The sequence below is a fragment of the Anas acuta genome, chromosome 16 (genome assembly GCF_963932015.1).
Source record: "Anas acuta chromosome 16, bAnaAcu1.1, whole genome shotgun sequence".
Lineage (NCBI taxonomy): Eukaryota > Metazoa > Chordata > Aves > Anseriformes > Anatidae > Anas > Anas acuta.
In genome coordinates this window covers 15930639-15954980 of record NC_088994.1, presented here as the reverse complement: position 1 = coordinate 15954980, position 24342 = coordinate 15930639, and the positions used below count along the sequence as shown (strand labels likewise).

Below are 24342 nucleotides of genomic sequence, written 5' to 3'. Positions count from 1 at the left end.
TGGGGGCGGGTCTCTCAGCCAGGCGCCTCTCGGGGCCCGCGGCCGCCCTCTGCGGGCTCGGCAGGGCCCGGGGCGCCCGCCCGGCGGCACCGAGCGCGGCGGGGCCGGGGCTGTGCCGCGAGCACCTGCCCGGTAGGAGCGGGGGCTGCTCCGTTGTGAGCCCAGCTGTGCCCGTGGAGCCGCCGGGCCTCAGCCACCTCCTTGCCACACGAGCCGAGGCAGCCGGGCCTCCCGCCGCGTCAGGGCCCGAACGGTGCTCGGGGAGCTGCGGGGGGCACCGGAGAGGCGCTGCGGGGCGGCCGGGGCCTGGTCGCGGTACAGCGGCACCACCGCGCCGCCGCCGGCAGGGGGCGCTCCAACCCCGCCCTCCCCCTGCTCCTCTGCGCCTGCGCAGTGCCGCGCCCGCCCCTCCCCCTCCTGGGCGCATGCGCACTGCTCACACCGTGCCTCACAGCGCCGCGCGCATGCGCAGTGCCCCCGCCCGCCCCCTCCCGCCCCGTCGCACCCCCCCGGAGCGCGGCGGCCGCCGGGCGGTGATGCGGAGCGGGGCCGGGCGCTGCTGAGCGGGCCGAGGCCCGGCGGGGCTCCCGGCGGCTCCCCGGATCGCTACCGGCCTAAGGCTGAGCCGCGGGGGCGCTCCCGGCCCGGAGCCTGCGGTGAGGCGCTGAGGTGAGGGGCGGAGCGGGCCGGGCCGTGAGGGACAGGCGGCTCAGCCAATGGGAGCGGCCGAACGCGGGCCACGCCCACACGGGGAGATGCTGGCGGCTGATTGGCTGCGGGGAGGGGTGGGGGGCGGGACTTAGCGGCAGGCCTCGTGCGGGGGCCCCGTGAGCGCCCCGGGACCGGGGGACGGGGGGGGGGCACGGGGAGGGCCAATCCTAATCCTAATCCCAATCCCAGTCCTAATACTAATCCCAATCCTAATTCCAATCCCTAATAACAATCCTGATTCCTATTCCTAATTCCAGTCCCATTCCCAATCCTAATCCCAGTCCTAATTCCAATCCTAATTCGAATCCCTAATTCCAATCCCAATCCTATTCCTAATTCCCATCCTAATCCCAATTCCAATCCTAATCCCATTTCTAATCCTAATTCCAGACCTAATCCCAATCCTAATCCCAATACCAGTCCTAATTCCAATCCCAGTCCTAATTCCAATCCTAATCCCAATCCTATTCCTAATTCCCATCCCAATTCCAATCCCATTTCCAATCCTAATCCCATTCCCATCCCTAATCCCATCCCTAATCCCAATCCCAATCCCAGTCCTAATTCCAATCCCTAATCCCAATCCTAATCCTATTCCTAATTCCCATCCTAATTCCAGCCCTAATCCCAATCCTAATCCCAATCTCAGTCCTAATTCCAATCCCTAATTCCAATCCTATTCCAAACTCCCATCCCAATCCCATTCCCATCCCTAATCCCATCCCTAATCCCAATCCCAATCCCCTCCTTATACTCCCAGTGCCCCGGGGGCTCCCCATTGCCCCCCAGCCCTCCCCCCCACCTCATTACCAGCCTGGTGCCCACCGGAGCCACTCCCCGAGGCCAGGCCCCTCCATTCACCCCCCGGTGCCCGGTTTTCACCCTTTCGGCCCCAAATCCGAGCCACCCGGTGACACCCCCATCCCCACGCACCGGGCAGTCCCGGGCTGAGCCCTGCCCGGCGCTGAGTCACGGCCCCGCGTTGGGCAGGAGGCTCCTGGCTCCTTCCTACCCCCACATCTCATTGCAGCCACCCCTGAGCCCTGCCACCGGGATCCACCGGGAAACCGACCCCCGGGGGAGGCTGACGGGGCTTGGCGGAGCTCGGGGGGCACCGGGACGGGCACGGAACCACCTGAGAGCCCCGAGCAGGGCGAGGGAGGGGTGGGAGGGCTGGGAATCGCCTCCTGGCAGCCCCACATTGCTCTGATCCAAACCCTCTCGAACGCAGCTGGTCCCGACGCCGAGCCGAGCTGAGATTTGCCAGTCCTGAGGTTTTATTTTGGTCCTCTCCTCCCAGGGTGAGTATGGCAGCACCGCCGCGTCCTGCACCGCGTTGGGATCCCTGCGAGGAGGGAGGCTGGGGGGGGGGGGGCTGCCCCCTCCTGCCTCGGTTCTCCCAGACTCCTGGGAGAAACCAGTACAGGAGAAATGCCTGGAACTGGGAGCACTGGGGGGGGTGTGCAGGGGCACCTAGGGGCTGCCTGGGGTCTTTGCAGGAGAAGCCCAGCGCTCAGCATTTGCCCGTGGAGACCCCCGAGGGTGCAAATAACCCCTCAAAAAAAAAAAAAACTCGTGGTTTTGTCGGTGCCTGGTAGCAGGAAGCATTTCGCAGAGCTCCCTGGGGGGGGGGTTCTCTTCCTGCCTTATTCCTCGGGACGCATTTTAATGCTGCACTGAGAGCCCCGGCCCCCCCCAAATCCCTCCTCCCCCTGCACCCACAGCACCCACCCTCCCCGGGAGCCCCCCTAATCCTCACCTGCAGCTTTTAGGGGATGCTTTGCCCCCTTTTTCCCCCTACCCCTTCCCTTTATAGGGTCAGAGGGACGCTGCCCTTTTGGGGCATGCCAGCGGGATGGGGATGGGGACAGGCACCGGGGGGGGGGGGCTGCACCGAGCCCTCCTCGAGCCGTTGGGCAGCGCCGTTGGGCAATCCCGGGAGAGAAGAGGGGGGGGGGCAAAGAACCGGGCCCTTTAACGGGCGGGGCTGGGGGCGGTGCTGCCTCCACCTCCGCGGAGCTCCGGGGCTGGCGGAGCAGCGGGACCGGGGCCGCCCGCAGCTCCCGCACAGCCGCCCGCACCCGGTGAGCCCGGGGGCTGCGGGGACGGAGGGTTGGGGGAGGGCTTGGAGAGGGTCCCAGGGAGGTTTTGGGGTGGTTTTGGGGTGGTTTTGGGGTGGTTTGGGGGCGGTTTGGGGGCTGGGCAGCGCTATGGGGCTCGGGGCTGCCTCCTTAACCATTTCTCTGCCTCCTTCCCCCCCCCCGGCGTGTGGCCGTGCAAAGGTCGGATGCTTCCCGCACCCTCCCGAGGGGGCTGATCCGCGGCGTGCTCCGGACCATGGACTCAGTGGGGGCTGCCCAGGTGTGAAAAATGTCCAGCGGCAACCGGGAGCTGGTGATCGACTTTGTCTCCTACAAGCTGTCGCAGAAAGGCTACAGCTGGAGCCAGCTGGAGGAAGAGGATGAGAACAGGACTGAGTTGGCTTCCGAGGCCGCCGCGGTGCTCAACGGGAGCCCCTCCTGGCACCCCCCAGCCGGCCAGGTAGTGAACGGCGCCGCCGTGCACCGGAGCAGCCTGGAGGTCCACGAGCTCGTTCAATCGGCCGCCGTCCGGCAGGCTCTGCGCGAAGCCGGGGATGAATTCGAGCTGAGGTACCGCCGGGCTTTCAGCGACCTCACCTCCCAGCTCCACATCACCCCCGGCACGGCTTACCAGAGCTTCGAGCAGGTGGTGAACGAACTTTTCCGCGATGGGGTGAACTGGGGGCGCATCGTGGCCTTCTTCTCCTTCGGAGGGGCGCTGTGCGTGGAGAGCGTGGACAAGGAGATGAGGGTCCTGGTGGGGCGCATCGTGGCTTGGATGACCACCTACCTGAGCGACCACCTCGACCCCTGGATCCAGGAGAACGGCGGATGGGTAAGGGGGTGCTCGCCGTGGGGGTGGGGGGGGGCTCCCTGTGGTGTCTGCCAGCGCCTGCCCCGAGGCGTTGTGGGGTGAGCAGTGAGCAGTGACTGCATGGCCTTGCCCTCGCTGTCCCTAAGCTCTGTCACAAGAGCGACGCGATGGAACAAAGAGTTCGTGCTCAGCTCTGTCCTTCCTCATCCTTTTTTCCCCCCCCTCCTCCTCCCCTGTTACATAAGAGACCCATTTTCCGAGAGCCTTTGGAGAAGCCTCCCGTCAGCCCTGCTCAGTTCTTCACGCGGCAGCCCCTTGCTCTCGGGCATGTTCCTTGTGGCATTTCACAGCGGGGAGCGCCGCTTCCTCCTCCTCCTCCTCCTCTTCCTCCTCTTCCTCCTCCTCCTCCTCCCTGAGCTGCTCCGGGCTGGCCTGCTGGGGCACCAGCCACTTCTCCATTCTGCAGACGAGCCCTTCCTCGGCTTCCACTGTGGTCGTGGTGGAGCCAAACCCCCCGGCAGATCCCTGGGGGTGGCTCTGGGGCAGCTCCACGGGGGGCTGGGGGGGGTTTCGAGGCACGGCCCCGTGCCCAGGACAGGATCTGGGGATCTGCTGCATCCCCAGCTGCTCCCCCAGCAGGTGAGGCGTTGCTGTGAGCGGGCAGCGTTCCCGAGATGCCTCCTGCGGCTTCCTGGGGCTGCCAGCGGGAGGTGCAGGGCCTGCAGGTGTCGGGGTTGGCTCCTCGATTCCTCCTCAGGGATTCCCTCAGGGTAACCCTCGCTGGGTGTAGGGCTCAGGCTGAGTTGGTGGCACCAAAATGATGAGGAATCGGTGAGGAATCGGTGAGGAATCGGTGAGGAATCACCCCCTGCATGCCAGGAGCTGAGGCCTTTCAGCCCCTTTCATCCCTGCGCCGCAAGGATTTGGGCAGGAGCCCTGCAGCCCCGCTCCCCTTTAGCATCGGGGGGGGACCCCAGGAGCCCCTGGGGGCTCCCCAACTCCCCCCTGCCGACCCCCGGGAGCACCCAGGGCGGAGCGGGGAGCACCCAGGGCGCAGGAATTCCTGGAATGTGGCCGGCCTGGGGCACTGCCTGGGTGGGGCTGCTCAGGCAGCCCTGGGAGGAGGTTTCGATTCACAACCTGGGAGCTTCTGCACTCCTCTGGGGGATCTGGGCTGGATCTGGCCCCTTAGTGCTCTGCAGATAACCCCCCCCTAGGCCAAACGCCGCCCAGCTCCTTCCCCCTCCCTCTCTCCCTCCCTCCAGGCCTGGGCTTTTAAAGCCTCAGATTAGTCTTGGAATTGAGTGATCAAATCGAGGTTTCCAAGCTGGTGTGGCCGTTGCTGTTAGTGACGGCCCGGGCTGTATCCTGGAGACCCGGGCGATAATGCAAGCTGATTTTTTGTAAATGAACTCTCCGGGGGATTTAGATTAAATCACTGGTGGAAAATCACCGCTCCCTGCTCCTGCTCCTGCTCGCGGGGGGGGGGAATGAAACACCTCCTCCCCCTCCTCCCCGCCCCCAACCCACTATGGCAGTTAAAGACTCCTCGCTTTTTTCTTTTTTTTTGTGCGCGTCTGCCTCGAAATTCATTGTTTGTAGCAAATATTTGCTCAACAGATTGCGGGAGGGTCAGGACTGCTCCTCTCTTGAGCCGCCCGCCCGCTCGGGCTTTGAAGATTTGCCCGCGTGGATCCCTCCCCGGGGGGGGGGGGGTGTCCAGGGGATGCTTGCTGGGCTCCCCGGGGCCTCCAGCTGTAGGAACGAGCTGTGGTTTGGGATCGTGGCCGTCCCTGCACCTCCTGGGGGATGTGTGTGTGATGGGGAGGGAGCGCGGCTCTGTCTCAGGTGTTGGGTTTTGTTCAGCACCGGGGGAACAAAGCACAGAGCAGCACGGCTGGGGGGGGTGCAAGCTTGATTTGGGGAGGGCAGAGCTGGAGAAAGCATTTTCTGAGGGAGGAGGGATGGTAAAACTCCGGGCAGGGCACTAACGGGGGTGTATTTTGGCCCTGCTTTGGGTTCTCCCCCTCTCCCCGCAGCCTGGCACCGGGAAAGGGGACACGAGGAGAACCCGAGGGGGGTTCACGGGCACCCCGTCCGCTGTCAGAACCGAGGAGGAGGCTTTCTGCAGGCAGATCCTTTAACCTGGCCTGCGTCCCGCTGGCTGCAAACTTTAAACAGGAAGGGTCGGAGGCGTCACGGGGTGCGGGGAGCCCCGGGGAGAGGGGAAGGCAGGGACCCGAGGTGCGTGGGGCGGCAGGCAGCGCTGTGCCGGCTGCTTCGTGTGCTCGAGGAAGGGAGCTGGGCAGGATTGTGCCAGCCCTGGGCATCCTCCTGCCTTTGCCTTTCCCTCCAGGCTGCATCTCCCTTCGGAGCAGGGCTCAAAACTGGAGTTTGGGGTCCTTGGGGTGGGTCTGCGAACCCACAAGCGAGGGCTTTCCCCAGGGCTGTCCCTGGGACCCCCAAGCCGCCGGTGGTCCCGCGTGCCGGGCTGGACGCGTCGCGGTGCTCCGCGGCGAGCTGGAAGCTGGTGGTTCTGTCCGGGGAAAACCCTTTGAAGATGTCAATGCAGCCAGCTCCTGTTCTAGCTTTTTCACTTTTTTTTTGTTTTTTTTTTGGTGAATGGTAGGAAATGACTCAGAGCGTGTCATCTGACAGAGCACAGCTGGGACAGCTCGGCCCCGTGCTCGCGCTCCGGCCCTCCCCACGGTTTCAGGTTGAGAGCTGGACTTCAGCTGCCAGCCCCAAAAAGGGTTTTGTGGCCCCCCCCGCGCACACACCTCCTGCTGCTGAGCCCTCTGCACCCCGACATCTCCTCAGCCCCCCGAGATCTCCTCAGCCCCAGCTCGTCACGCTGGGCACGTGTGAGTTTGAACCGTGGGCAGGAGCCCTGGCACGGCTGTGCCCTGTGCTCCGTGGGGCACGCAGCCACCTCCAGCAGCCCCCGAGGTGTCCCCCTGACACCACCCGGGCGTTCCCACACAGCTTTTGGGGTGTCCAGGCACCGCTGCACCCCTCCGAGCTCTCTGGCTGCAGTCGGAGGTGCCCGGTGCCGTCTGCTTTGCGCCGTGCTTGTCTCACAGCCCGCACCCTGCACCGTGCCCCCGCTGTCCCCACCCATTTGGGATGCCACCGGCTGCTGGATGTCCCTGCAGCTCGCTGCCAGCTCCCGGGGCTGCCCTGGGAACCGGGAGGTTTTTCTGCAGCCCTCCAGGAAATGCCATTGCCATGACTTCCAGCGCCGCTTCCTGCCCGGCCGCGGCCGCATTCCTGCCGCTAGGCCCCGCAGCACACGGAAGGACGCGTTCCCAAAGCTCTGCCTCTCTCCCCCTGTGCTTCTTCCTCCTCCTGCAGGGCCCGGGCTCTTCTCCTCGCTGCTCCTGGCCCCGTGCTGGGGTTTGGTTGCTCTCCTGGGATGCAGCAGGGAGCTGCGGGGCTGTGAGTGCGAGCGCAGCAGCGCACGGGGGGGGAGGTGGCGGCGTTTCCTCCCCTCCCGGGGGAGGCTGTGGGAACTGGGGCTCGCGAAGCCTTTTTGAGATGCTTTAATCCAAAGAGCGGTTATAAAACACCTGCCACAGCCCCAGCAAACTGCTTCGTGCCGCTCTGTGCTCACAGCTGCTCGGGGCAGCATCAGTCCTGATCATCCTGCTCCCCTTCAGAGGGATCAGGGTCCCTCCCCGGGTGCTGCCGGGTCCCTGTCCCATTTTGGGTGCCTTTTCACATCCCAAAGAAGGAGCAGGGAGCTGCAGGGTGCTCTCGGCCCTGCAGAGCTGCAGCTTCTTGGGCCTGGGTGAGGACAAGAGGCTCCTCGTGATCCCTCTGCTTTTGGGGGCTGAGCCAAGCGCCGAGGGATCGGCCGTGCTCTCCGGCACGGTGTGGGGATCACAGGATCATGGGATCACAATTTGGGGGGTCGGAAGGGGCAGGGGGAGGCGGCTCTCTGCCTGCTGACCCCGCAGCCAGCGAGGGCGATTCCCTCCCGGCTGACTCAGGGCGAAGGCACCCGCCCTGCTCCCTGCGCCCTGCTCGGGGCCGCGGTGTCCCCCGCCCTCCCGGAGGGATGTCACCAAAAAACACCATTGTTCCCAGCGCCTGATAACGGAGGCATGAAAGGGAAGTGTCCCTCTGTGCCAGGGGCACTCCTTGGCTGGCTGCTCCGGCCTTGGACAGGGGGGAAACCCAGCTCCTCCTCCCCGTCCTCGCCTGGGGGGGCCCTGCAGAGAGGTGGCTGCGGCTGTAGGAGCTCCGAGGCCACCCCGGGGACACCCAGGATGGGGATTTGGGGTCTCGTTTGCAGCCCTGTGCGAGAGTTTCCCCTCTGGGGGCTGCGGGGTGGCCCCGGGGGGTTGTTGGGAGCGCTCAGCTGGGGAGAGGGGGTCACGCTCTGCGGCACGGGGCGAGGGCACCGGGGGCTGAGCCGTTAGCAGATGGCTCGGGGTTGGGGTTACGGGGAGCAGGTGTGGGTTTCGGGAGGCGGCCCTTTGAGCGAGGGAGAGCTGTCAGTTGTGAACCCAGGAGGCTGAGCCGCGCACGGCTGGGGAGCCGTGACCTAGTTGCGCCGTCAGAACGCTCGGCTTTTCTGTATTTTTAGGCCTTTTGCTTCTTTTATTCACGCCTTTTAATTTAGGCAGCAAATAATAAAGGCGCAGGAGGCCGAGAGGTGTCGGGAAGGGCTGGCTCTGGGTGCAAACACCCCACACAGCTCCTGGGGGCAGCCAGCATCCCCTCGGACACGAGCTCACGTGTAGCAGCCCCGTGCCATCTCCCAGGATCTCAGGGAGGGAAACCCAGGCTCAGCTGCCTGCCTGCGGGGCAGGAGGAGCAGCCACCACGTGGTGAGGTTTTGGGGGGCTTTGCGATTCCCCCGGGGGGCAGCTGCTGGAGCTCCTCGCGTTATTCTCATCCTGCAGGCTCAGCTCCTGCTTTAAGCAGATCCAATTAGCAGCAGGCTGCTGACGGCAGCTCGCAGGGGTCACCCTTGGGATGAGGAGCCCCAGGGCAGAGGGAGGGCAGGCTCCCCGTGGGCTGCCTGCCCCGGGTTGGGGTCCCGCTGGCTGCTGCCAGCCCCCCTGCTCCCAGGGTGGCACCAAAAACCCCAAAATGTGGCCACTTGGCAGCACGAGGGAGCTCTGAGGACCGAGGCTTCCCGGGGGCAGGACCCTGTCCCCACACGGAGGCCACCGCAGGAGCTGGCGGTGACCTGGTGGCTGCTCCCCAAAGGAGAACGGAGCAATTTGGGGGTTTTATCCCCCTCTGCAGGGCCATGAGGCCATCCCAGTCTGGTCCACATGCAGCTAATGCCGCGCTTTGTTCATCCCCAAGCTCTGCTGGGCCCAGCTGCACCTCGCTGTGCTTCTGTCACGGTTTGGGCTGGCAAAACCTGGGCTCCTACGGGCGCCGTGCGTGGCTGCTGCACGTGCCCCTCGTGGCCAGCTGGCTCGTGGCCTGGGCCAGGACCAGGAAGCAGGAGGTGGCCCGGGGCAGTTCCTGGGCGGTGCGGGAGGTAGGTGTTGAGAAAAATGAGGGGCTGCTGCCTCCGAGTCAGCAACCACAGCAGCCCCATGAGCGCGTCCGTCCCGTGACGCGCCAGCTCACAGGCATTGCGCTCGCCGGAGAGAGCTGATGGCTGTCATTAGGGCAGCTGAGCTCATTTGGAAGCTTCCAGCAGCACCAGCCAGGGATTATTTCATGGCTGGGGGAGCCCACAAAGGGGACACGAAGCCCCCTTCTCCTCCTGCACCGCCCCAAGACGTTGGCTGCATCGGCTCCCTCCTCGCCTCCTTCCCCCTCGGCTGCAAGCGAGAGCGCGGCCGGCGTCGGTGGAGATTTCACGGGGGCTGACGGGAAGTGAAAACAGAATGAGCACATCTTCCTCCCCTTCCTGCCCCTCCGCCCTTTCCCCTTTTTCATTCAGGGCCGTGCAGTCGCTGCAGCCCGGCCCCAGTTGGCAACTGGGGACCTCGATGGGTGTTCGCTGGGGTGCTGGGGACGGAGGCAGAGCCCTGGGGACCCGACACCCTGGGGAGCAATCCTGCTCCCAGCCCTGCTCAGGAGAGGTCTGGTAACGTTTACACACCCCAGGAGGAGATTTGGGGTAGGATTTGGTGTGCTTAAAGGCTGTGAGGCTCACGCTCAGCCCTGGCTGGGAGCAGGGCTCTGCACCCGGGCACGCGTGAGCTCCGAGCATCGTCCCCTTCGTGCGGTTCCCCCCGGATTTCCACGGGTGCTGCGACATTCAGGAGGAGCAGTGAGGAGGAGGAAAGGAGCCTTGCTCCCAGGGCTCTGCAGGACCCCAGAGATCTCCGAATCACTCGGGGCGGCGTGAAATTACAACGAGAGCTCCCCCTGCCCCCCCCGAGCGTGCCCCCCGCACAAAAGGCAAGCGGGCTGTGCCGCCCGGGGGGGCTCAGACACCATCTGTGCGCCGGGGGGGAGGCATCAGAGAGGCCGCCTGTGCCCCGTAATGCCCTTGGGATAACAATCCCCAGCCCAGCAGGTGCTAATCCCCCGAGTGGATCCGGCTGGGCCCACGTGGACGGGTCCCTGATGGGGGTCTCGGTGTGGGGCCGGAGCTGCGGCACCTCTGGGAGCCCCCAGCCTGGTTTTGGGGTTCTGCCTCGGTACCCATGAATGTTCCAGCAGGTTTTGGGAACGGAGAGCGCAGCTCCCCTCTCCCTGCCTCCTGCTACACGCAGCAGCCTCTGGGGGCAGGGAGAGGGGTCACGGCTGCTTTCCAAGCCCCTTTTTGGGGTTTGGATACCCCTGAGGTGGTGCTGAGCCCTGTGGGGTTATCACAGGATCCCTGGAGCCGGGGTGGGAGGAGGCTGTGCTGGTTTCTGCAGCTCTGTGGGGCTGCGGGCTAACCCCGGGCACCCCTGCGCTTGGTGTGGGGCTGGGCAGGGAGGAGAAGCAGGGCCGGGCCTGTTTAATGACCCCGTGGGATTTTAATCACCCCTTTTGGAGTTTATGGCCGCATCCAGGAGAGGCAGCACCCAGGGGAGCAGAGCGGGGCCTTTGTCATGGAGACGTGCAGCTGCCTCCCCGAGGTCCCTGTTAGCACAACACAGCTGGGGCCGGGTCCCTGCTGCCCCTTCTCCACCCCGTTGGCCCCAAATCCCACCCCATTGACCCCAAATCCCGTCCCCAACCTGCCCAGGGACCAGCACGGCCTCAGCACCGGGTGGCACAGCTCCTCGCCAAGCTGAGCCTGTCTCAGGGCTCTTTTTGTGCTCCAGGCCCTCGGGGCTGGCACCACTGCCCTCCTGAGGGTCCAGGCGTGAGACCCCAAAGTTTTAGGGCCACCCACATGTGCAGCAACCCGGGGTTGTGCCCCCTGGGGGGGGGGAGCAGGGCACTGGGGGCAATTTGGAGCCGTGTGGGGACCCGCTGAGCCGTGGGATCCTCTGGCAGCACTCGTGTTTTTGGCTCTTCTGAAAGATCTCAGCTCTGCGTTCCCCCCCCAAAAAACCCCGGTGCTTCCTTCACCTGCACAGAACCCCCCCAGCACGCCGGGGAGCGGCACGGCCGTGTCCCCAGGGAGGTTTTGGCTCCTCACAGCCCCGTGCTGGTGTCTCGGTGCCTCCCCCTCCTGCACGAGGGGTGCTCGGGGTGCCCAAATCTCTTCCGCCCCCTCCTCTCTGCCTGGCAGGAGAGCAGATGGGGATTAACCGCTCGCATCTGCTCCCTTCACCTGCCTCGGGGCCCGGCCTGACTTGCTGAATCCTCTTTCCCAAAACCCCGCAGCTTTTCTTGAAAGAGGAACCCGGGGCTGCGGCGGCTGGGCCGGGGTCCAGGCGGTGCCGCGGGATGGAGGCAGCTGGCGGGGGGCAGGAGGCTGAAACCTCGGAGCTTCCCCTCCTGCTTTCAGCGAGGTGCCACCAGCACCGCCGCTGCTCTCATCACCCCGAGACACCTTGGGGCCGCTGGCACAACGGGGTCAGAGCCTGGGAGCACCCTAGGGTGCTTGGGTGCCCTTCAACCTCGTGTCCTGCCCTGGAACCGGGCAGGGAGAGGCACCGGGCACAGCCTCCTGCTGCTTCCTCCTCGCCTGGCCAGGGCATCCTCCTCTGTGCTGTCAGCAGGGAGGGGATGTGACGAGGCTGGTGGCAGGACACCCTGTCCTCTGGGGCGGCCCCGGGGCGCTGGAGACACTGACGTGCTGCGGAGCAACTCAGGAATCCCAAATATTTCCTCCCAGATAAAGGTGACCCCGGGGAGGGGGAGGCCAGAAATATCAGGACGTGCCTGGGCAAGCCTGGGAGCCCGAATCTGGGGTAAAACAGGCGGAATTGGTACCGGGTGTGCTGCATGGGATGTGCAGGGCGAGGGGAGAACCACCCCTAACCCCAAAACCTGCTCCCTGGGCTCCTGCTCATGGGGCCCCCGCTCTGGGATGGTTCCCTGCGGGGCTGCTCCCTTCCCGGGGAAGGAGAGGGGCTCCCTCCCTCCCTCCCCTCGGCTCCTCTCCGCCTGTAGCAGCCGATAGCTCCCTCCCCGCCGCCTGCATTTATCTCTGGCTCAGCAAACACTTCCTTTTCTTAGAAACGGAGGGCTCCGAACGGGCTTCTTGGAACCGCCTTGCCCCAAGCTCCTGGGGCACGTAGCGCAGGAGAGGTGGCACGGAGGGACAAGGGGCTGCCCCCACGGCTCCTCTCCCGGCCCCCCAGGACCCCCTGCTCTCCTCCTCGTGCTCTGAGCTGCCCCCTCCAGAAACCTCAGCCCCGTGGGAGGGATGGGGGCACTTTTAGGAAGGGTCTGGCAGGAGCAGGGGGGATGTTTGAGCCCACCAAAGCTCTCCAGGAGCAGGTGGAGGTAACCAGCGAGGTGACCTCCCCTGGTGGGAGCAAAATTCTGCGTGTCTCGGGTGCGTCAGGAGCAGGGGGTGCTCCTGGGTTCTGTAGGGGATGCTCCTGGGCTCTGCTCCCCTCCACGAGGGAGGATTTGTCCCTGAAGGGGGAGCAGGGCCAGGCACAGTTTTGGCCGTTTCGTTTCCGTGGCCTCCCTCCTGGGCTGGTGGGAGCAGAGCAGGCAGCAGCGGGCAGGACATCACCCCCATGAGGCTGTCTGCACCCCAAAAATAGGGCCAGGATGCATCACAACGCCTGCACGGGGTCTGTGCCAGCCGGTGAGCCCCTGGGGAGCACCGGGAGCCCCTGGGGGGTTTCTGTGCCCCGGGACAAGGCTCTGGGCAGCAGCCCCCCGGTGTCACCGCCCCGTGGCTCTGCTGGCAGCAGTAGGTGCTGGGGGCAACCTTTGGGTTTCCTGGCAGGTCCCAAAACTTGTCAGCCCCCTCCGAGGCACCCTGCACCCTGCTGGGCACCTGGGGACACTGAGCAGGGAGGGCATGAGCTCCGTGCGCCTCGCTGGGAGCGTGCGGCACGGTGAGGGGGGTGCCCTGCGAGCCACAGCCTCCCGGGGGGGTTTGTGCTGGGTTTTCCTAGGAAGGGGTCTCCGTGCCAAGGCAAGCTCCAGCCCGGCTTATCTCAGCTTTCCCAGAGCAGGCGGCTTACTGGAACCACAGCCACTTATCGGGGAGCGCGCCGGGAGCACGGCTCGAGGCCGGACCCCGAGCTTCAGGAGCTCCCCAAGGCCGGCGCCAGCCCCTTGAAACCTTGGTGCTGCTGGGGGGCTGCGATAAACGGGGGGGTGCTGCTGCTCCCTTGGACCTCAGAGGCAGGATTCAGCCCGGCCTTCCCCCTGCTGCGATGCTCTCGGTGGCGCTTGGATGCTCTCTAAAATTTTGGAGAGCCCCGAGCGCGTGGGGTGCTCCCTGCCCTCGTGGGGTCCTTCTTGTCCCGTCCCCCCCCCCATGTCCCTTTTTGTTCTTGCTCCCTCCCCATGCTCACTGCTCTCCTTTTTTTTTTCCCCTCCAGGAGCGGTTTGTGGACCTCTACGGGAACGATGCTGCTGCGGAGATGAGGAAGGGCCAAGAAACCTTCAACAAATGGCTCCTGACCGGGGCCACGGTGGCCGGAGTGCTCCTGCTGGGATCCCTGCTGAGCCGCAAGTGACCCGGCCCCCCCCCGGGGACGGCTGCGCCTTCACCACAGCCACTACACGGCTCCCGAGCACCCCCCCCCGGGGGCAGATCCTGCTCCTTCCCTCGCGCCGCCAGCTCCTTTTCTCCTCGCTCCCCTGATTTGACCGTTCCGTTGTGTTTTCGGGGCGCTGAGGCCAAATTCAGCGCTTCAGCCGCCAGCTCCCGGCGCCGGGGAGATCCAGGCAGCCTCGGGGTAGGGGGGGGGTTGGAAAAATGCTGGCTAGAAGGCGCCCCCAGCCCTGCAGGGTCCCTTTAGATCACTTTGAAGAGAATAAACAGACTTATTTTTGCATGTGTGGGTGCGTGCGTGTGTGTGTAGATGTGTCGCTAAGATAAAGGATCCCCAGCCAGAGCCAGGGGATGGCGGGGGGGGGGCACAGAGCTGAGACCCTCCCCGTCCCCTCGCCCACCAGGATGGTGCCAGGAGGAGGCTGAGGCTGAAGCTGAGGGTGAGGGGCTCCGAGTTCACCCGCCAGCCCCCTGCTCCCCCCCCCCTGGGAGCTGAGGCCGCCCCGTGGGTGCGCCAGGCCCAGGGCTGTGCCGGGGGGGAAGGGGCCTTCCTCTCCTCCTCCTCCTCCTCCTCCTCCTCCTCCTCCTCCTCCTCCTCCTCCTCCTCCTCCTCCTCCTCCTCCTCCTCCTTCTTTTCCCTCCTCTCCCTCCGCTCGGGGTTGCTGTGTGGCTCTGCATGCCCCCCGTTTGTCCCCCCCCCCCCCATGTCCTTCCCTCCCCACTTGTCCCCGCTCTTCGCTTTGGGGCCAGGACGGAGGCAGGCGAGGGGGCAGAGCGCTTCCCCCCCCCCCCCCAGCAGGGCAGGGACACACGAGGGGCTGCAGCACCCCAGCACCTCCCAGCACCTCCCAGCACCTCCCAGCACCTCCCAGCACCCTCCAGCACCCAGGAACACAGCGGGGAGGCAAAAGGGGCAGGGGGAGCAGGACCCCACAGTGGGGGGGGGGCTGCCGGGACAGGACCCGTGGCGGGGCTGCAGCAGGCGAGGACCCGGGAGCAGCAGCCATGGGATCAACGTGGGATCCAGTTTGTGGGATCCAGTGCATCGGATCCACTGTGTGGGATCCAGCGTTGCCCCCCCAGTTGCTACCAGTCCCCATAGGGCAGGCAGAGGGGTTCGAGCCCCCCCGGCGTGGCTGTGACAGGTGCGAGAGGTGCGAGAGGTGCCCGGCTTCCCCCCCCCTCCCAGCGCTGCTCCCACCCCAAAGCATCCCCCTGTTTTTTTGGGATGGCAGCGGGGCCGTCCCCCCCGGGGGGGGTGTGTGGGGGGGGGGGCTGCTCCGTGCTCTGCTGTACATATCCGAGTAGTTTTTAATTCCTTTGTGAATACTCGAATGCTATTTTTGTTATCTGTCTGTCTGTATTTATGTCTGGTGCCGTGCTCCGGGGCGGGCTGGGGGGCGTAACGGAGCACCCGAGAGAGTGGGGTGAGAGCAGCGGGGGTGTGTGTGTGGGGGGGGGACACACCCTTTTCTGGGCCCCCCCACACCCCCTGATTTCCCCCCAGGATCCGCTCCCCGCGCGCCGCAGGGCGAGCGCCGAACGCTTCGGTTTGCAGGTGGAGGTGAGGCCACAAATAAACTCTGTCGGTGGAGCCGCTGCTGCTGTGCTGTGGTTTTTTTTTGGGGGGGGGTGCCACGCTGCGGGGGTCTTCGGGGGAGGCTGAGCAGGAGCCGGGACCCTCCTGTCCCCCCCTGTCCCCCCCTGTCCCCTCCTGTTCCCTCCTGTCCCCTCCTGGGGAGGGTCACGGCTCTCCAAGGGGGCCGGGATGGTGCTGGGCAGGTTTAGGGGGGGGGCAGCTCCCCATCCCTGTGGTTCCACCAGGACAACCCCATGCCCGTCCCGTTCATTTCTCGCTGGGACCGGGCTCCTGCGCCCGTCCCCACCCCAAATCTTCGCTCCTGTGCCCGTCCCGATTTGGGGACATGGGGCCAGGGCGCTGTGCCAGGCGTTGGTTTGGGGGGGGGACACGGGAAGGGCCAAGGACCAGGACAAGGACAAGGACAGGAACAAAGACAAGGACAGGGACAGGGACAGGGACAGGGACACCCCCTCTGAGGATTCTGCAAGCCCTTGGGGGAGGTTTTGGGGGGGGTTTTGAGCCCGCCCCCCCCCCCCGCTGCCGGTGCCGGTGCGCCGGAGCCGTGGCCACGGGCTCCATCCCGCGGGCGAGACGGGAGCTGCGGGTGCCGGGACACGGGGGGGGGGGGTGAAATCCCTGCTGGACCCCCCCCCAAAATGGGGACAGGGATGGGGATGGGGATGGGGTCCGCGGGTCCCCAGCAGCAGCGGGTCTCAGGGCTCGTACCGCAGGTCCGTGGCGAGGAGCATGAAGCCCTGCGGGGAGAACGGGGTGAGATTTGGGGGGGGGACACACGGTGACACCAAGGGTGAGGGGACAGGGGGGGCACCCACCTCGTGCAGCGAGAGGCGCGGGTGAACCAGGCTGAGGCCACGGGGGGTGGGCAGCGGGACCCCCGACCGGAGCCGCTCTGGGGGGGGGACAGCGGGGCCGTGAGCGGGACGGACCCAAAACAGACCCAAAACGGACCCAAAACAGACCCAGGACAGCCCAGGGGGCAGCCAGGGTTTGGTGGGGGCGGCGAGGGGGGGGTCACACTCACTGTTCGCCCAGGGCACCCCGAAAAGCCACATCCCGAATTTCAGCACGTTCTCCAGCTTCTTCACCTGCGGCACACGGCGAGCCCTGAGCCTGGGGGGGGGCTTGCACCGAGCTGTGCCCCCCCCCCAGCCCCCAGCCCCCTGCTCCCAGATGTGCTGGGGTCACCCCCCCTCCCCTATAGCCCCCCTATAGCCCCCCTATAGCCCCCCGTGGTTGCTCACCTGCAGCGGCCCCACCTGCGAGGTCACCTGCGCCACGCTGAGGCTGGAGGAGAGATTGGGGTCAGCACTGGGGGGGGGGGCTGTGTCCCCGTGTCCCCCCCCCCCAATAGGGCAGGGATGGGATGAGCCCAGCAGGGCCGGGAGCCCCCACCCCACAGCGGCTCCAGCTGAGGACCCGAGCACGGCTGAGAGCTGGGGGCAGGATGAAACGGCCCCAGGGAGGGAAATGGTCAGAGGGGGAGGACGGGGGGGGGCTTCGTGGGGGTGTCCCAAATCCCGGACCCAACGTGGGGCTGGGGTCTCACCTCGTCAGCCGCACGGTGCCCCCCAGCCTGTTCCCAGTGATGGTCGGCTTCCCCGTCACGTTGGCGTCCTGCAGCGAGAGGGGACGTTGGGGACACTGGGGCAGTGCCTACAGCACCCGCAGGGCCCCAGTAAGACCCAGTAAGACCCCAGTAAGACCCCAGTAAGACCCAGTAAGACCACAGTAAGACCCCAGCCCCCCGGGGCCATGCGCTCACGATGTCCAGCAGGAAGACGGGCGCGCGGGTGGCGTTGGGCAGCACCACGAAGGCCTCGGCGGAGCCGTAGAGGGTCCCGTGCAGGGCGTCGGGGTGGCAGGAGAGCAGGGGCTGCCGGCGGGCTGAGAGCTGCAGCTCCATGGGCAGGTCGGGGAAGAGCTCCTGCAGCTGGGGGGGGGCGAGGGTAGGGTTGGAACCGAGCCCCCCCACGGGCACCCGGCACCACCCCGACCTCGTCAGCACCCTGCCCTGGGGGCACAACGCTCCCCGTCCTGCCCCCAATGTGCCCCGTCCCTGCACCCCCTCTGATGTCTCCCCCTCTCACGTCCCCCCCCGTCCCATCCCACCTTCCTCACCCCATACCCAAACCCTCCCGCAGCCCCCCCTGTCCCCTTTTCCCCCCCTTCACCACCCACCTGCGGGGAGAAGCTCCCCAAGCTCTTGGTCCTCAGCTGGATGGGGAAGCGCCGCGGGAGCTGGAAGGCAGCAGAGGGACCGGGTGAGCGGGGTGGGGGTGACCACAGGACCCCCCCCAGGCAGGGTTTTGCGGGGCAGCAGCGCCGTGCGGTGCCGGAGCCCCCCCCGTACCGCCTCGCCGGAGATGTTCCTGCGCAGGGCCCCCGCCGTGAAGTAGACGAAGGCGGCGGAGTTGGCCACGAATTCGGTCAGGGCGAGCAGCACCATGGGCTCGTGCGCCTCGGGCAGCCCCACGGGTTTGGGTGAGAAGGGGCTCTGCCAGCGCCTGCCCACCCCAAAAAACTCGCCCTGCGTGGACAGATGGACAGATGGACATCAAAATCAGTCTGTGTCCCCCCCCCTCCAAGCACTTTCCCCCCCGGGGTTGGCACCACCTTGAGGCTGACGTCCCCGTGCTCCGCGGTGATGTGCGGGCGGCCCAGCAAGGAGAGGTCGATGGCAGCGAAGGGGTCGAGCTGGGGGGACACTGCAGGTGGCAGGGACGTGTTGGGGACAGGATGGGACATCCTCCTGCCACCCCAGCCCCACAGACACGGGGCTGAAGGGGTCCCACAGACCCCTCCGGGCACCAGCCCCCAGCCCTTCTCCCCCAGCTCCCACCTCGCATGCGCTTTAGGGAAGCCTCCATCCTGCTGATGCTCTTCTCAAGCTCGACGCAGAGCTGGAAGCAGAGCAGGGCATCAGGGAGCAGCCCCAAAAAGGGGTCCCCGAGCTCCTGGCTGGGCTGGGGGCACAGTGCCAGGGCCCCCAGCACCATCAGAGCAGCGCTCACCTGCTTGTTCAGCTGCTGCCGCAGGGTCCTTTGGAACAGCGGCACCAGGAGGTTGTAGAGCCAGCTGAGGGACACAGAGCGGGGGGGTCCTCAGCTCGCCCCCAGCCTCCCCAACACCCCCACCCTCACCCCAGGCGTCCCCGTGATGGGAGCAAGGTGCCCGGCATCACCTCTGTCCCCGGTGAAACTCCAGGTGCAGGTGGGTGCCGCGGGCATCGCAGCCGGCAGCCCACACGGCGGGGCGGCCGCCCTCGTCCACGCTCAGCCCCAGCAGCACCACCACGGCCAGGTCGGCCACGTGAAGCTGAACCACGCCGCTGTCCTGGCTGGGGAACGCAGGGGGGGGTGAGCACGGGGCCAGGGGGGGGCCCCCGTCCTCGTCCCCAGGTGAGGACTCACAAGGTGCCCAGCTGCGCGCTCCAGTTGGCGCTGAGCTGGATGCGGGCGCCCCGCACCGCCAGCCGCACGCCCACGTCCTCGGCGAAGCCCACGGAGGAGTCGTTCATCTGCAGCTCCTGGATGTGGATCCTGGGCACAACGGGGAGCCGGGGGTCACGGCAGGGCGCAGAGGGGACGGGGACGGGGATTGGGACAGGGATGGGGACAGGGATGGGGATGGGGACGGGACGGGATGGATGGGATGGGGATGGGGATGGGGATGGGGATGGGATGGGGATGGGATGGGATGGGGATGGGGATGGGGATGGGATGGGGATGGGGATGGGATGGGATGGGGATGGGGATGGGATGGGGATGGGATGGGGATGGGATGGGGATGGGGATGGGATGGGGATGGGATGGGGATGGGGATGGGGATGGGGATGGGGATGGGGATGGGGATGGGATGGGGATGGGGATGGGATGGGGATGGGGATGGGGATGGGGACAGGGATGGGGATGGGGATGAAGCCAGCACTGGGGTTGCAGTGGGGGCTCTTACCGGGGCACGCTGTACTGGATCTCCCCCAGGAAGGGGGGCCGGTAGGAGCCCTGCAGGTTCAGCTCGTGTTCCTTCTGCAGCTGTGACCGCAGCAGCTCCAGCCCAAAGCGCCGGCCTGGGGCAGAGCAGGGAGGCTCAGGGCCGATGCCAGAGCACCCCGGGGTGCTGCTGGGCTCAGGCCATCCCCAGGATCTGGACGTGGTCCCTGGGGTGCCCCATAAGCCCCCCTATCTCCCCTCCCCACCCCAGGCACCCACCGTACTCCAGGGCCCTCTGGGTCACCCTGCCCTTGATGCCAGGACTGGAGCTGGTGGCAGGCGAGCAGGCGGCCGGCAGGAGCAGGAGGCAGAGCAGAGCCAGGGCCGAGCCCCTCGGTGGGCGTCTGGGAGCCGAGAGCCCCCCCTCAGCCCTGGGGCAGCTGCGTGACCTGGGGGCTGGAGCAGAGGACATGGCTGAGCCCCCGACCCGCTCCCCGGCCTTATATCGGGGCGCCCCGGGGCTGACATCAGCTCCCCGTGCGCACGCCGGGGACACCGCGGTGCGCCCGCCGCTGAAAGCCCGACCTTGCCCAACGCGTGAGTCAGAGGGGAAGCCGTTCCCCCGCCGTTCCCCGTCCTGGGAGCGCAGGAAGGAGAGGGTCCCCCCCCAGCGTCACAGCCGGCCACAGGTTGCGTGGGACCGGGGACACCGAGCACGGCCACGGCGCTGTCCTCGTGTCCCGGCAGGAGGGGACGGCGCGGGGACGGGGGTGCGCGGGGATGGGGCGAAGAGGATGGAGTGGGGCTGTGTCAGGGGAGGGGGCTCAGCCCACGTGGGGATGTTCCCACTTTGGGGTCGCATGGGAACCCAAAGCTTCCCATGGGGTAGGGGAGCGCTGGGACACGGCCGGCAGCCCCAGACCACAGGGTGACGAGAAGGCAGGGGCAGGCAGAGCACGAGGAGAACTCTGCGGTCCCTCCGAAAGCCCCGTCCAGCAGGAAGGAGCCGTGCGGGCAGACGGCGGCCCCTGGGCTGGGGAAAACCCCCCCTGGGTCCGGGCAGCGGCTGCCTGGGGAGCGGGGCCGTGACAGCCCCTGGCCAGGGGCACGGGCACACGCTCCCAGGGACCAGGGTCCCATCCCAGCCCCATGGGGGACACGGGACCCACGGCCAGCCCCACACAGCGCACCTTACGGCCCCCTCAGGAGCCCACTTGCCCCAGACCCCACAGCAGCAGCGATGTCCCCAGCGCCCAGCAGTGTCCCAAAACCCAGCCCAGCCACCAGCGCTGCCCCAGCCCCGTGCCCACCCCGACCCCTCCACCCTTGGGTGCCCCATCCCGGGCCCATCCTCACCGTGGCAGGCGGTGGCGGTGCCCCCCGGTGCGGGGGCCGAGGGTCCCATCGTGGGTCCCGTTTCCATCATCTCCCCCAGGGCTGCGAGTGGCAGCAGGGCCCCGTGCCGCCCGTGGCCATCCCGGGGCAGCCAGGCTGGTCCAACCAGAACCTCACCCAGGTCCCCGTGTCCCTAATCCCTTCCGGGATGAGTCAGGTCCCAGCCGCAGCACCCAGGGACTTGTTGGGGCGCGGGTGCCCGCAGGGACCCGGCCTTCCCTGGGGCTTTCCTGCAGCTCCTGGCACGGCCGCATCCGGCACACGGGCACGTGGCGGAGCTCAGCCCAACCCCACAAATCCCATCCGCAGCTCTCCGAGTGTCCCCAAAAGTGCCACAGCCCCCGTACACGGACCCCTGGGGTGGAGGACAGCGGTGCCGGGTGGGCGAGGGCACCGGGATGGGGTGGGAGCAGGGATGTGGGGCAGCGGGACACGGTGCCACGCGGGGAGCCCTTGTCCCCAGGGTGCCACGCACAAAGCCCTGGTCCCCAAGGTGTCCCCCCCCCCCCAGACCTTGTCCCCAGGGTGCCACGCAGGGATCCCAGCTCCCTGGGGTGTCCCACACAGATCCCAGCTCCCTGGGGTGCCCCACACAGATCCCTGCACCCCAGGGTGCCGCGCCCAGCGCCCACCTCCCCATGGCCCCATCCCCGTGCCCCCCACCCCTTGGCACGGCTGCGACGACTCTGCTGGAGCCCGGCACGGCCCCGCTGCCCTTTGCAGCCCCCAAAACCCCCCCGATAAGGCCGGGCCAGGCCGTGCCCCCCCCCACCCCTCCCCGGTCCCGGCCGTGCAGTGCGGGCAGACACCGGGAGGGGGACCCAGCGGCACGGCCACGAAAGCGCCGCGCTCCCGGGGCTGGGACGGAGCCTGGAGGGGCCTGGAGGGGCGGCGATGGGGGGGTCCGGGGGTGTTGGGGGGGGGGGTCCTGGTGGGTGCTGGAGGGGAGTCAGGGGATGTTGGGGGGGGGGCGCCGGGCCGGTGGGTGGGTTCATCCAGTGGGGTCCGCAGCCCCCGGTACCCCCCCGGTGCGTCCCAGCTGGGATAGGACCGGGGGGGGGCTGAGCACCAGGCGGAGCCGTGCCCGTGCCGCGCCCCCTGGCACCCTGCAGACCCCCCCCTAAAGGAAGGGGAGCCCTGCGGGACCCCCACCTCGACCAGGAGCCCCCCAGCCCGGCCAGCCCCCGACCCTCTGCCCCCATCCCCGGGCGCGCAGCACCCGGGGGGGGCTGTGTCAGGGGTGGGGGCGCACGCAGAGCCCCCAGACCCCGCTTTTGCCCCCCAGCCCCCCCGGGAAGGGCCGGGCACGGTGGCTCCAGCCCCGGGGGGGGCTCCTGAGTCATGGGGCAGCCTCCTGGGTGCCTGCAGGGCTGGGGGGCACCCACAGCTGGGGGGGGTTGCACAACCCCGGCCACGAAACTTCCTTCTGCTGCTCTGTGTCCCCAGGGCTGTTCCCTGTCCCCAGGGCTCCTCTGTGTCCCCAGGGCTGGCCCCAGCACCCTGGGGCCCGCAGGAGCTGCAGCTCCGGGCAGCCCACGGTGGGGACTGTCCCTCAGGGTAGCCCACGGGGGGGCTGTCCCACACCGTGTCCCCTGCCCGGTGACGGTGTGTGACTTATGGGAGGCCACGGGCAGCCCTGCGGGGAAGTGGGGCGAGGGCAGGCCCCAGAGATGTCCCTGGGCAGCTCACCCCATAGCACCCACCCATGGGGACACATCCCAGCAGCAGGGGGGGGAAGCAGATGCCCCCCTGCGCCTCCCCAAGGGTCCCCTCTCAGCCTCAAACCATGTCGCAGCCCGGGGAGCTGGAGCAGGCTGTGCCCCCCCCAGTCCCTGCTGGGGGGCAGCAAGGGCACAGCCCCCATGGGCAGGGTGCTGGGACGGGGATCTGCCACTTGCAGCCCCCCCCTCACCAAAACTCACAGCAGGGAACCCCAACCAGCCCCGTCCCTGCCTCCTGAGCCCCCCCATGCCCTAGAGGGGGGTGTGAGGAGACCCCCCCGGAGCTCCCAGCCCCACAGGGGGGGCACAGGGAGATGGCAGGGCATGCCCACCCCCAGCTGTGCCTCCCCCCGGGGCTCAATGCCCACTGCCCTATGCTGGGGGGGGGTCACTCACACACAGCCTCTGCCCCACAGCACCCCAGTACCACCAGTAGAGGGGCCAGCTGAGCCCCAGTGCTCCCTCACTGCACCCCCCTAGCCCAGGACGGGCTCCTATGGGACTCCTGATGCGTGCCCAGGCTCTGGGGGCAAGCCAGGAGGGATCCCCCCCCCCAAAAAAAAAAAAGCCCCATGCAATGCAGCCACGAAGACACGTGCCTGGTAATCAGGGCTTGTTTAATAACAAAACTCCGGCTATTGTAGAACAATATTCTCCAGCATCATTGTAATATACAATACAGGGAATGCTCTCAGCAATCTGAGAAGGTTACGATCCGAAGCCCCCGGGTTATGGGGGGGTTGGGGGGGGGGGGGGGGCCCGGCTGCAGCCCCGCAGCTTCGGGCCCCCCCCATCCGTGCCCGGGGGTCCCATCCGGAGCGCGGCGGCGCTGCTGGGGGGGGGGGTCCCGGCGGGTCCGTGGTGGTCTCAGCGGCACAGGATGCGGTCGGCAGCGGGCATGCACGGAGCCTGCGGGAATGGGAACGGAGCGGGAGGTCAGGGCTGCTCGGGGACCGGGGGGGGGACAACAAGGGGGTGACGGTGTGGGGGGGGCGCCCCAGGGATAGGGGGGGACGGGCAGGGGGGGGACGGTGGAGGGGAAAGGGGGGGAAAAAGGGGGGAAAGGGGGGGAAAAAGGGGGAAAAGGGGGGGAAATGGGGGGAAAAAAGGGGGAAAAAAGGGGGAAAGGGGGGGAAAAAAGGGGGGAAAGGGGGCCCCGGGGCCGGGCAGGGCTCGGTGCAGCCCCTGCACCGCACTCACCTCGGGGGGCTCGGCGTTGTTGGGGGGCCGGGGGGGCCCGGGCTGCAGCGCGAGCTGCAGGTCCCAGATGTAGTCGATGACATGCTGCAGCAGCTCCACCTTGGACACCCTCCGGTGCCGGGGCAGGGTGGGCACCAGCGCCCTTAGGCGCGAGTAGCAGCCCTTCATATCGTACAGCAGCGCGGCCGCCGCTTGCTCCGCCGCGATCGCTCCCGGACCCGGGCCCGGCCCGCAGCGGGCGGCTTCTCCCGGCCTCACCGCCTTCAACGCCCCGCCGGGCCCGGCGGGCAACGGAGACGGGGCGACGGCGGCGACCTTCATGGTGAGCGTACGGAGGAGCGGGGCGCGGCGGGCGGCGCTAGGACCCTGCGGGCGGCCGTGGGAGCGCTGCGCCCCCGCCGCGCCGCGCCGCGCCAATTATAGAGCGCCGCCGACGGGGGGCGGGGCCTCGTGGGGAGCGGCAGCCAATGGGGGTGAAGCAGGGGCGGGGCCGGCGGCGGCCGCCCCATTCATGCGCCCCGAAGGGCAGAGCCTTAAAGGGGCCGCGCGTGGGGGGGAGAGCGGGAGGGGGGCTTGGGATACGAGGAGGGGGGGCTGGAGGGGTGCGGGGGGGCCCTCCCCGAAGCGAGCCCGTACCGGGGGTCCCCCACGACCCCCCAGCCCCCCCGCAGCCCCCCGGGCTCCCCGCACCCCCCCGGGGTCCCTCCTTCGCCGGGCTCCCACAGCCCAGCCCCCCCCCCCTCCCCATTGCCCCCCCCGTGCCCTGCCGCCCCCCACACCCCCCCCACCCCCCCACACACCCCCCCCCCAGCCCTCCCAACCCCCCCCCGCCCCCCACAC

General features: G+C 67.7%; 3 protein-coding genes across 4 annotated transcripts; 1 reads left to right on the top strand and 2 right to left on the bottom strand.

Moving 5' to 3' along the window:
• The first annotated feature begins 465 nt into the window (after positions 1 to 465).
• On the top strand, positions 466 to 15253 carry BCL2L1 (BCL2 like 1). Of its 2 annotated transcripts, XM_068700024.1 has the most exons (4): positions 466 to 669; positions 1943 to 2012; positions 2994 to 3627; positions 13479 to 15253. In XM_068700024.1, exons 3-4 carry the CDS (start codon positions 3082 to 3084, stop codon positions 13614 to 13616), a joined length of 684 nt encoding a protein of 227 aa, XP_068556125.1. In that variant the 5' UTR covers positions 466 to 669; positions 1943 to 2012; positions 2994 to 3081; the 3' UTR covers positions 13617 to 15253. The 2 variants fall into 2 exon arrangements, with proteins under 2 accessions (XP_068556125.1, XP_068556126.1); XM_068700025.1 differs by lacking the exons at positions 466 to 669; positions 1943 to 2012 and adding an exon at positions 2651 to 2795.
• Positions 15254 to 15824: 571 nt separating this feature from the next.
• LOC137865183 (bactericidal permeability-increasing protein-like) lies at positions 15825 to 19730 on the bottom strand. The gene is made up of 15 exons (XM_068700023.1): positions 19466 to 19730; positions 19209 to 19323; positions 18668 to 18796; positions 18439 to 18594; positions 18269 to 18332; positions 18097 to 18157; positions 17871 to 17962; positions 17608 to 17784; positions 17436 to 17495; positions 17020 to 17187; positions 16804 to 16871; positions 16499 to 16541; positions 16279 to 16342; positions 16070 to 16146; positions 15825 to 15991 (listed from the first exon to the last, which is right to left on the bottom strand). Exons 1-15 carry the CDS (start codon positions 19656 to 19658, stop codon positions 15950 to 15952), a joined length of 1509 nt encoding a protein of 502 aa, XP_068556124.1. The 5' UTR covers positions 19659 to 19730; the 3' UTR covers positions 15825 to 15949.
• Positions 19731 to 22900: 3170 nt separating this feature from the next.
• ID1 (inhibitor of DNA binding 1) lies at positions 22901 to 23905 on the bottom strand. The gene is made up of 2 exons (XM_068700605.1): positions 23503 to 23905; positions 22901 to 23211 (listed from the first exon to the last, which is right to left on the bottom strand). Exons 1-2 carry the CDS (start codon positions 23821 to 23823, stop codon positions 23170 to 23172), a joined length of 363 nt encoding a protein of 120 aa, XP_068556706.1. The 5' UTR covers positions 23824 to 23905; the 3' UTR covers positions 22901 to 23169.
• Between the last annotated feature and the right edge of the window lie 437 nt (positions 23906 to 24342).